The sequence below is a fragment of the Mobula hypostoma genome, chromosome 2, assembly GCF_963921235.1.
Source record: "Mobula hypostoma chromosome 2, sMobHyp1.1, whole genome shotgun sequence".
NCBI classification, from domain to species: domain Eukaryota; kingdom Metazoa; phylum Chordata; class Chondrichthyes; order Myliobatiformes; family Myliobatidae; genus Mobula; species Mobula hypostoma.
In genome coordinates this window covers 120,238,961-120,251,107 of record NC_086098.1, presented here as the reverse complement: position 1 = coordinate 120,251,107, position 12,147 = coordinate 120,238,961, and the positions used below count along the sequence as shown (strand labels likewise).

The 12,147-nt window shown below is 40.9% G+C and overlaps 1 protein-coding gene across 1 annotated transcript in view; it reads right to left on the bottom strand.

The window, feature by feature from the left end:
- Window positions 1-12,147, bottom strand: part of LOC134357440 (dynein axonemal heavy chain 8-like) — a 1,088,497-nt gene that overhangs the window by 223,207 nt on the left and 853,143 nt on the right. Inside the window, exons 64-65 of the mRNA XM_063069028.1 lie at window positions 9,307-9,471; window positions 2,466-2,692 (exon numbers count right to left, since the gene is read on the bottom strand). Of these exons, the coding sequence (XP_062925098.1) occupies window positions 2,466-2,692; window positions 9,307-9,471 (392 nt within the window). The remainder of the gene's footprint in view (window positions 1-2,465; window positions 2,693-9,306; window positions 9,472-12,147) is intronic.

Sequence of the window (12,147 nt, the reverse complement as noted above, 5' to 3'; positions counted from 1 at the left end):
CACTCCGGCATCAAAGCCTTTACAAAGGCATGGAAGGCAAACACTTTCTGGGCCGCAAGACAGAACTGGGGTGAACACAGTGGCGGAGATATGCTGCGAATGCCCACAGGCTTTCTCCCACATGGTGATGCCTGCTGCCCTGTTCTTCCCTCATTGCTTCTTCCAATGGCGTCTACTCAAAACTCTGGTCCAGCACCGCTACGAGGACCCTATAGTCACGCTGATCAGCCAGCACTAGGTCAAGGAGGGCTCACAGGGCATCCCCCTCCGACGTCAGAGAAGGTGCACTACTGTCTCAGTTGGGATCCACCTGTTGCGGTAAGTTTGACGCACCAGGTAAGGCTACAGGCAGCCAGTAGTGGAGTTTGTGGAGTTAACTGCTGGGGCTCATTGTTCCTCCTCCTCTTTCTTCGGCAGTGTTGGTGGTGAGCCTGCTGTGTTGCCTGTCCTCCCATGGTGGAGGCATCATTGGTTTCCTGGCTCAGGCTGCGAGGGAGCCGGGAGATGCACTGTGCTTGTACCCTGGGTTGAGCAGCCTGGCTATGCTTACCCCATCGGAGTTCCCCGGGAAGGTACAATGCTCAGTTCCCAGGTTCTCCCTCTGGGTTGGTGTCCCATCTTCCAGAGCCTGGCCTGGGGAAGCAGGGAAGGCATATCACTCGGTCCCTTGACTTATTCCCTGGGTCTTAAGGTTCCATCCAACATCTTACCTCTTTAGCTTGGCCGTGCATTTTTAATCCCACTCCTGACACCAATGTGGCCAATGTTCAGTCCATGATGACAGACGAGAAAAGGTTGTTTATCTCAATTGCTATTTTATTGTGACATGTACAATATCTGACAGAACGTAACAGCTCAGTGAGAACTAACTTAGTCACGTACAAACGGCGGGAGGTGATTATTACATATCTTGGTTACATTCGGGAGGCATATAAACACACAAGTGAGCAACTGTATAACCTGAGCTAAAATGCAACAATAAATGAACTTGAATATCTCACCATAATTCTACTGAACACACACACCACAAACGCATTTTAAGACAAGAACAATAAGTAGCGCTGGCCGCTAGGAATGCTGGGGTGAGCTTTCAACCATGCCCCCGGAGCGCCACAATATAGTAATCAGGAACAATCCGGAGAGGCACAGTAGCATAGTAGTTAGCACAATCACTTTACAGCACCAGCTATTATTGATTGGGGTTTGTCTGTAAGAAGTTTATATGTTCTCCCTGTGGCTGTGTGCGCTTCCTCCGTGTGTTCCAGTTTCCTCCCACATTCCAAAGGTGCACAGATGGGGTTAGGATTAATAAATTGTGGGTATGCTATGTTGACTCCGGAACTGTAGTGACCCTTGTGGGCTGCCCTCAGCACAATCCTTGTTGATTTGATTTGAAACAAACAATGCCTTTCTCTGCATGTTTTGATGTACATGTGAAGCTAATCTTTATCTTTAATTTCCTTACCCATGTTTGACCTAATGCCATGAGATTTTATGAGATTTGAATTCATAAGGCTCCTCCCTCTCACTCACATATCACTGCATTACCACTTCCAGAATTTATACCATGGTTGTCCATCTTAAGGTCTATTCTGTTTTCCCAGCAAGGCAGACTATCACTGCATTACCACTTCCAGTTAGTCTGCCTTGCTGGGAAAACAGAATAGACTTTAGGATGGACAACCATGGCATAAATTCTGTAAGATATAAATCTTTAAGAAACACTATGCCAGGCGAATGCTTGATTGGTCTATAGGACATCTCTCCCAACTCAGACGAGACACTCTCTTGACTATGATTCAAGGATTCCACAATTATTTGATAGGAGTTATTCACAGAATGAAAAATGGCTGAGGCAGACTTAGCTGAAAAGGCATAAATAAAAATACAACTACCACAAGATAATTATAGATTAAGAAGACAATTGAATCCTTCTTAGTTCACCCATTCTGAGAGGTAGAACAATCTTCCTGATGCTGCATTACTTCTCAGTCAAAGGAGTGCTGGGATGAGTCCATGCAATAAACTTCCCAGTAAAGTCTGGTAACATCTTCTCATTTGCACTATTGTGTTTTGACTAAATCTCAGAATTTACCTTAGAATAATATTAATCATTTAGTATTTTGGTAGCTTATACATTTAGACATAGATGTAACATAAAGATTTTTACTCCTCATGTATGTGAAGGATGTAAGTAATAAAGTCAATTCAATTCAATTCAATTCATCTTCCTTGTGTTACACAGAGATTTCTTCTCAGAAGCAACCTTTACAGCTGCTATCTCTTAGGAAAGAATGGTAATTTCAGGTTATCAAATGTACTATGATAATATACTTGTAAACCTGAGTTCAGATTTCACCATTTTTAAAGAACACAATTATTAGATTAATCCAGTTGACCAGCCTTGGGTTCAAATGTTTTTCAATATCATCAACAAATCAATCAGACTCCAATTTAGAACATACCTCTGAAAATAATCTTCACAGGTTTGATAGACCTTGTCATGAAAATCACCCATCGTTAATACCAGTTGGTTTTTAACCTCTTCTGAACAAGCAATGTGAAAATCAGAAAGAAAGTGGCTAGAGACTGCAACCAGTGCCTGTCTGGGCCAACGACTGAACCAGTCCATTGTGCAACCTGAAATCAGGCCAGGGAACTTCAGGGCACGAGATCGAAACTTTTCACCAACCTAAAAGCAGAACAAAGCACTCATTGTCTGAGATGTACACAGACCAAACATCTCATAGATCATTTATTGCCCGTCAGTAATGCATAAAGGGGATGAAGGAAATAAGAATGAGACAAAAACATATTCAGCAAATAAGCTTGCAGTAGACAATCAAGAATGGGGGGGGGGATTCTACATTTAAATATCATACGTTAAAATTCTACTTTCTTGTAGAGGGTTGTATGTAAAAAGATGTACAATGGATTTTTAAAGCATTTTTCATGAAAATATTATGACTATACAGAACTTCTTGCCTTGATACAGTGAACAGTCCATTGTAATACTCTAAATGACATACATTTTAGAATATGGAAAGTGTGGGTAACTCCTCCATAGATGGTCCCAAGATTGCTGTGAAAGGAGGAGGGTTAGGCATCAGGCTAGCAATCCTATCCGATAAAACCCAGAGCTAAAGAAACGCCAACAGAAGCTCTAAAGTCCTCTTCCCTGGGAGAGGAAGGATCTTTGACTAGAAGATATATGAAGTTGTGTGGTAAAAGCAAAACCCACAGGGCCAATCAACCTTCTCTCAACCCCAGGACAGGGGATTCTAGCGAAATGCTTTTGGTGGCCTAAGCCCCAGAAGGGTTGATGGGCTTAAGAAGAAGACAAAAAAGATGAGGATGATTTGGTACTATTTAGTTACATTCTTTAAAACAGCTTGATCATGAATTGTACATTTTGATGCATTTACTATCATACATAAATGTAAATATACCATCAAAATTCATATTTTCTTTCTATTCCTTGAATCGTCATTTTCTCAGCTTCAGTGATACTCCAGCTAAAGTTTTTGGCCTTGATAATTACTTTAAGATGGAGGACTGTTGACACAGATGAGAATGATGTTGTGGACACTTAAATAATATTTACACGTCACACTAGCATTACATATCCATGGACCTATCAGCTAACTGCATGATTTCATTTCCCAGACATTATGTAAAGCCATAACTTACTTCTGAGTAGGGCATGAAGAGATTGGGCTCCATCAGTTGTATTATGAGGTTAAAGATGAATGAAATGACTGGAAATAGAGTGAAGATGGATTAAAGGTTTTCAAATACTTTCTTGAAGGTTCTGCTGTTTCTGCTGAGGAAGCGAAGGATTATGTTAACCCCATAACAAGGGGTAGGATTGTGCAGTGCTCTCAATCCAGTGTAAGAACTGTTTAATGGCACAAAGTGCATCTTCTTCCACCAGGTCTTGTCCATCCTTTGTCGTTCACATCACTCCTTACTTCTGCATTTCTTTCTTCACCCCATTGTTGCATTCTGCTGTCCATTTTGTTATCACCTTATACATAATTTCTTGTTTCTTTTCACTTTTGTCAAAAATCTCATCCAGATTGCACTGCTTGGCTCACTTGCTCTTGACTGATCTCACCAGTCCGTAATACAACTACTTCCTGTAAAAACAGGGCACCCCCATTCACATTGTCTAATTAATTCTCCCATTCAGTTTATTTGTTGGCCAGAGGAAACATATATCCTCACTAACCAGTCATTCTAATACTGAGGCTCACAATTGCATGCTTAAATGGAAGTATGTAGAGTTGACTTGAAGCCCACTACTGCCATTTTGTGGAAATATTCCTGCTGAGTCCATTTTAACCTCACACAATGGAACAAAAGGAACAGTATGGAATATTCACTAGTAGAGTTTTTTCAAAGGGATAATTAACCAGTTGATTGCTGGCTCTGGACATTTTTATAGTTCTGCACTTTGTTGCATTCTGTATGGCTCAAGCTTCCAAATCCTTTGGAATGCTTTGTCAGATTTTGAATCGTATTTTTCTGGTTTTAGGAGTCACTATTTAAAATACGTTTTCTTTTTTCTCAGAGTGCTATTCAAAAAATAGTACAAATATATTCCTTAAGTATTTTAAGGCAAAGTTAGATAGATTCTTGAAAGTCAGAATAAAACTGCAGATACTGGCAATCTAAAATAAAAACTGGAAACACTGGAAATACTCAGCAGGTCAGGACTCCTCCATGGAAGATAGGCTTCTTCAGTTTTGATCCATGGTGGGTAGTTTTCTGGCTTATAAACTCTGAGTTATTCAAAGCTCTAGCAATCACATGAGGGTTGTTAAGTGTCGTAGAGGTAATGAGAGGGTTATTAGTATTACCTCTGCATGAATGGAAGTGTGAACTGTTCTGGAGATGCTGGGGTAGAGATGTTAGGACTGCATTGTAAGTAGCTGATAAGTACCCTATCCCTCTATTCAGGGATGGGTTTTCCAGTTTGACAAAGATGGCTTTTTTAACCCCTCTTTTAAACCATCTGTCCTCCCTGTCCAAAATGTGCACATTGTTATCATCAAAGGAGTGTCCCTTGTCCTTTAGGTGTAGATATACAGCCGAGTTTTGACCTGAGGAATTATCCCTTCTATGCTGGGCCATCCGTTTGTGAAGTGGTTGTTTTGTCTCACCAAAATACAGATCTGTACAGTTCTCATTGCATTGGATAGTATATACAATATTGCTCTGTTTATGTTTGGGTGTAGGATCCTTGGGGTGGACAAGTTTCTGTCTGAGTGTTTATAGGTTTGAAAAACACAGGGATTTGGTGTTTGTTGAAAATCCTTCTGAGTTTCTCTGAAACTGCAGCCACATATGGGATGACTATGTTTTACTGTCTGCTTTGCTCCTTATTTCTGTCTGCTGGGCTGATGTCCCTGCTGTTTTTTGTTGCTGTCTTGAAGAAGACCCATTCAGGGTAGTCACACGCTTTCAAGGCTTCTCTCAAATACTTGTGCTCCTTGTCTTTAGCTGTAATGTTGATGGGCACATTCTCGGCACAGTGATGTACTGTTCTGATAACCCACAACTTATGTTATAATATAGGTATTGATCTGTGTGAGTTAGTTTCCTGTAAACTTCAATATCTAGATGTCCATTTTCTTTGATAAGTACTGCACGGTCTAAGAAGGCCAGTCTATTGTTCTTGACGTCTTTTCATGTAAATTTGATGTTATTATCCACCGAGTTGATGTGTTCTGTGAAGGCTTGCACCTCATGGGTTTTGATCTCATGGAGGTGGGGTACAACACCACTTATTAGCCACTTACAATGCAGTCCTAACATCTCTGTTGGGACCGCCGCTTTTTACAATGTTTGTCAGTGATTTAGATAATGGAATTGGTGGCTTTTTGGCAAAGTTTGCAGATGATATGAAGATAGGTGGAGGGGTAGGTAATGCTGAGGAAGCAATACAATTGCAGCTGGACTTAGACAAGTTGGAAGAATGGGCAAAAAGTGGCAGATGGAATTAAGTGTTGAGAAATGTATGATGATACATTTTGGTAAAAGGAACAATAGTGCAGACTACTATCTAAATGGGGAGAAGGTTCCACCATCAGATGTGCGGAAGAACTTAGGATTCCTCGTGCAAGACCCCCAGAAGGTTAGCTTACAGGTTGAATGTGTAGTAAAGAAGGCAATTGCAATGTTGGCATTTATTTCAAGGGGAATAGAAAATAAAAGCAAGGAGATAACGCTGAGCCTCTATAAGACACTAGTCAGGCTGCATTTAGAGTATAGCCAACAGTTGAGCCCTACATATCAGAAAGGATGTGTTGTCATTGTAGAGTCCAGTGGAGGTTCACGAGAATGATTCTGGGAAAGAAGGGGGTTAACATATGAGGAGCGTTTGGCAGCTTTGAGCTTGTATACATTGGCATTTAGAAGAATGTGGGGGAACTGACTGAAACCTACCAAATGTTGAAAGGATTAGGTAGGGTGTATGTGGAGAAGATGTTTCCTATGGTGGGGGTATCCAGAACTAGAGTGCACAGCCAAAGAGTAGTAAATCTGTGGAATGCTCTGCCACAGACTGCGGTGGAGCCAAACTTGTGCATATATTTAAGGTGGAAGTTGATCGTTTCTTGATCGGTCAGGGCATCAAAGGATATGGTGAGAAGGCAGATATTTGGGGTTGAGTGGGATTCAGGATCAGCCCTGAATGGCCTAAATCTGCTCTTATGTCTTATGGTCTATTACCTCTACGACTCTTAACGACCCTCATTTGATTGTTATAACTTTAAACAACTCAAGAGTTTATAAACTGGAAAACCACCCACCATGGATCAGAACTGAAGGAGCCTCTTGGATGGGTGGGAAAATGTCTTCTAGGCAACACAGCAAGTCCAATTACCTTGATTTACTACTGCTTGAGAGGCAGGACAAATGACTTAAGTTTCAGTAGGAAAGCACTTTGGGATATTAATCCCCTCCAGTCTTCCAATATCTCACATGTGGCTAAGGAAGATATAAAAATCCCTGCCATGACCATATAAGTTTCATCCTTTGCTTCCCATGGTAAGTAAGCCTCACCTCCTATTCACCCCGGCTTCTCACTCTCTCTTCTCTTCTCTCCCCTTCTGATCCTTCTCAAGTCCCTTATTCTTTCCCCAATCTCATACTCACCTCTAACATCCTATCACTTACTTCCATATCCCTTTCTCTCCTGGTTCAATCCATCTGTCACCCACACAAATTTCACCCCACTGGCTCTGACCCTCTACATTTAGTCCTGGTTCCATTTGCTTTTCAATTCTCCCTTAAGTGTTCTGTTCCCCACCTTCACTCTCTCCTGTCCCCATCTACTTTTTGTCTGCCTCCATCTATTATGTCTCCCAACTTCATGACACTCCTTTGCTCGATCTACCCATCATCCTTCATATCACTCTCTATGAAAGGTTCTTCCCTGCAAGAACCCAGCATGTTTTTGCCTTGCTTCCTTCATTTATTCAGAGATATAGCGTGGAATAAGCTCTTTGGCCCTTTAAGCTATGTGGTCGAGCAACCCCTGACAACCTCCAATTTAACCCTAACCTGATGAAGGGACAATTTGCAATGACCAATGAACCTACTAACCAGTACGTCTTTGGACTGTGGGGGGAAACCAGAGCACCTGGAGAAAAACTCACGTGTTCCATGGGGAGAATGTAAAACGCCTGACAGAGGATGCCAGGACTGGACTCCGAATTCTGACAACCCAAGTTTCATAGCATCCCACTATCTGCTACGTTACCATGGTTGATTGAATTAAAATCCCTTACTAATCCAGGTCTCTCATTGTAGTCCAATAATTTAACTTTGATACCAACCTAACCTGCCTATAATCTATTCTAATCTTTATGTGAGAACATTAAACTCCTGTGATAGTAGAAACAAGTTCTAATGGGGGGGGGGAGATCATTAATCCTGATATTAACCTTTTTGGTAAACTCCCCTTTTTGTTATACCCCTCCATGATTCCAACAACACTTTTTGCTGCCTTGGAAAAGCAGCTAACATAATCAAGAGCTTCTCCCACCCAGTCATTCTCTCCTCTCCCCTTTCCCATCTGGTAGAAGACACACAAGTTTGAGAGCACATTCTACCAGGTTCAAAGACAGCTTCTATCCACTGTTATTAGGCTATTGACCAGATCCATGCGCACTAAAAGATGAATTCTTGAAATGTTGATCTCCCAAACCTATCTTGTTGTGGTCTTTGCATTTTATTGTTTATGCTCACTGTACTTTTTTGTAACTGTAACACTATTCTGCATGGTTTTCTTCTTACTACCTCAGTGCAATTATGTATGGCATGATCTATAAGACTGAATATAATTCTGGAACTGTTGGACCCCGTGATTTGCTGTTTGAAGATTGTTTGGGTGTTTCAGTGCTCTGCAGTCCTTGAGAGGATTCCAGGAGGCAGGGACAGTGGCAGTGTGTATGAACCTCATGGTGGGCAGGTTGTGGGATGGGGTGCAAGCCAATGTTTGACTCAATTTCCCCAATTAAAGCTCCCATTGTGTATCAATTAAAATGACAAGGAAGATTGAAACATCCAGGTGAATCCAGAAGGTGAGCGCCAGCTACTTGCCTTTTGATCACTCTGTTACTGGAGAGGGGAGAGCCTGCCACTGTGCCCAGAGAATGTTATCCAGGTTTTCTGCGTTTTGTATATGGACTTGGACTATAGATTTTTTTTCCTAGTCTTATAGTTTTTTTATATATTTGGTGTTTGTCGCCCGGTCTTTCTCTTTTTTTATGCGGAGGAGCAGGATTTGGGGGTCAATGTACCTATTCTGTTTTGCTTGTTTTTTTGCGCTGGGAGGATGGATTTGGAGGTTAATGACCATGCTGCCTTTCATTGCTTTCTTGGTTTCATGGCTACCTGGAGAAGAATTATTTCAAAGAAGTATACTTTGATAATAAATGTACCTTTGAATCTTTTTTAAAAAAATCTGGATGGTATGCAAAACAAAGATTATATCTTGGAATATGTGTTAATAGTAAACCAATATCAATCACCTTGAATCTGGAGGACTTTCTGGATCTCCAGAGCCACTCCTCCGGTGTGAGGAACTCCTTAAATTAGATATTTCTATTGTATATTAAATTAGTGATATATATGTATTTAAATCATGCACTGCACTCATACTAATAGCACCTGGATAAAATGGTTTTGGTCCCTTGTGCTCAGTTATCCATTGATCCTTTCTCCACAAGTTTTCCAACTCAATAAAATTTTGACTTACTTAAATTTATAAGTTTATAATATAGATGAGGCACTGACCGGAGAAAAACAGAGGACAACATGTAGATTTGCTCTGGCTCTTCGTATAAAATATTCATATAGATTGTCGAAAGTGGGAGGGATCCGAGGTGCCTCCTTCTTCATTGGTGCAATCAGTGATTGAGTAATTTCATCAAGTTCATCCCGAGCAAACAAGTTTGATACCTATCAAAGAAAACAATGCAAAAAATGTTGAAAGGTGCTGCAATTTTGATGCATCAGGAAGCTCATTGTCATTACAAAATATTTACAATTATGGTGCCTATTGTTTAGCCATGCTTATTGTGATATGAAAATATCTGCAGTAGCAAATTATCTGTATTTAAAGTACTTGAATTGACATTTAAGCTCTGCCAATTTGGATTCATTAACTTTCCACCATGCTGACCCACCCACAACCCCATCCTTAAAATTGCTGCTTACACGAACATATGAAATAGGAGTAAGAGTAGGCCACTACCCCTCTCTCCTTGAACCTCCCCAAAGCTTCTTTGACTTTGATTTTTATATACCCACGGTAATATTTTACCATCCAACCCCCTCAATGCTAATCATTTATTGACCTCTGCCTCAGACTTTCAATCATCATTAATGGAAGAAGAGAATTCCATTGATTTACAACTCTCTGAGAGAAAGAAGATCGTCTCATCTCTGTCTTCATTGGGCAATTTATTTTTAAAGAGTGAGTCCTAGTTCCATATTCTCCTACAAGAGGAACCATCCTTTCCAAATCCATCCTGTCAAAACCTTGGAAACAGAGATAGGATTTCAAGTTTCCCATCAAACTTTGGGAGAACACACTGACTAGAAAGAGATGCTGGGAAGCATAAACAAAGAAATACAGTGATGAAAGGTCTCATGGACAACACCTAGTTAGTAACAATGTGAAGAAGTAACGTTGTATTGATACAGCATTTGGAGTATATCATTGTAAATTATTCCACCATGAACCATCCAGAGGATAGGATAAATAAACGTGTTTTGGAAACTGTCAATCTACATAAGGAACAGTCTGAACTATAAAGTATTTGTAGTTATTTGGGCAAGTGACTGAAGTAAAGAACTCTTTGGTCTGATAAGCAAGCAAATATGTTTTGTTTACTCCATCCTGAATCTAATTTGTGATGAATGATCAACCTTGATAGGGCCCAGGTTTAAGTTAAGCATGGAAACTGGAATAATGGAACAGATGCGTCTAAGTGTGGAGTCATGGGAGATGGGCAAGGTTTAAATGACTATTTCTTATCTTTAACCAATATGGAGAAGGCCATGAAATCTACAGAAATCAAGGAATAGAACAGGAATGTTTGGAAACATGGGATTTTGAAAGAGGAGGTATTGGCTGTCTTGAGCTGTATAAAGGTGGATAAATTATCAAGGCATGACCAGGTTTCCTAGCTCATTGTAGGAAGTAAGGGAAGAAATCACTGAGCCCCTGACAGAGATTCTTATATCTTCCTAAGCCAACAGTGAGGTATCAGAAGACTGCAGGCTAGCTAATGTTCCTTTATAATAAAAAGGGCTGCAAGGACATGCCTGGCCAGTGAGCCAAACATCAGTGGTGAGAAAATTGCTGGAGACGATTCTGAGAGACAGGACCTATCTGCATTTGGAATGACAAGGATTAATTTGGAATAGTCAATATGGCTTTATGATGGGAAACTGTATCTTAAAATTTTAATTGAATTTTTTAAAAGTGGTGACTGAGAGGATTGACAAAGGTGGGACAGTAAATTGAATATTGAAGATAGATGTTGTTGATATGGAACTTTATCAAGGGTTTTGACAAGGTCCAGCATGGTAGACCATTCTCAAATGCAAGATCACTTGGTTTCCAGGGCTAAGTTACTTGCGTGGACACAAAATTGGCTTAGTGTAAGGAGTCAGAGGATAGTAGAGGAGAATTGTTTTTCGGACTGAAGGACTGTGATCCAATGGTGTGCTGCAGAGATTGATGCTAAGTTCCTTGTTGTTTGGATGAAAAATACAGGTAACACACACACAATGCTGGAGGAACTCACAAGGCTAGGCAGCATCCGTGGAAAAGAGTAAACAGTCAGTGTTTCAGGCAGGGACCCTTCATCAGAAGTATAGGTGGCAGGATTAGTAAATTTGTGGATGAAACAAAAATTGGTGGTATAATGATTGTTTTGATCACCGAGAAAGAATTTAATTCAGACAAGTGTGAAATGATGCATTTTGGGAAGTTAAACCATATAGGACTTAGAGTGCCTATAAGAAGTATTCAATACCCTTGGAAATTTTTTTTAGATTATGAGGACACTCAATCCTTGTTTATTGTCAATTAGAAATGCATGCATTAAAAAATGATACAATGTTCCTCCAGAATGATATCACAAGAAAATACAGGACAAACCAAGACTAAAACTTACAAAACCACATAATTCTAACATATAGTTACAACAGTGCAAAGCAATACCATAATTTGATAAAGAGCAGACCATGGGCACAGTAAAAAAAAGTCTCAAAGTTCCGATCGACTCATCATCTCAGGCAGGCGGCAGAAGGGAGAAACTCACCCTGCCATGAACCTCCAAGTGCCGCAAACTTGCCGATGCAGCACCATTGGAAGCACCCCACCGCAACAGACTCTGAGTCCATCCAAAAACCTTGAGCCTCCGACCAGCCCCTCCGACACAGCCTCTCCGAGCACCATCCTCTGCCGAGCGCTTCAACCCCACCCCGGCCGCTGAGCAACAAGCAAAGCCGAGGACTCAGGGCCTTCCCCTCCGGAGATTCTGGAGCATACTGGAGCAGCAGCAGCAAAGCAGGCATTTCAGAAGTTTCACCAGATGTTCATCCATGCTCTCACTTCCGTCT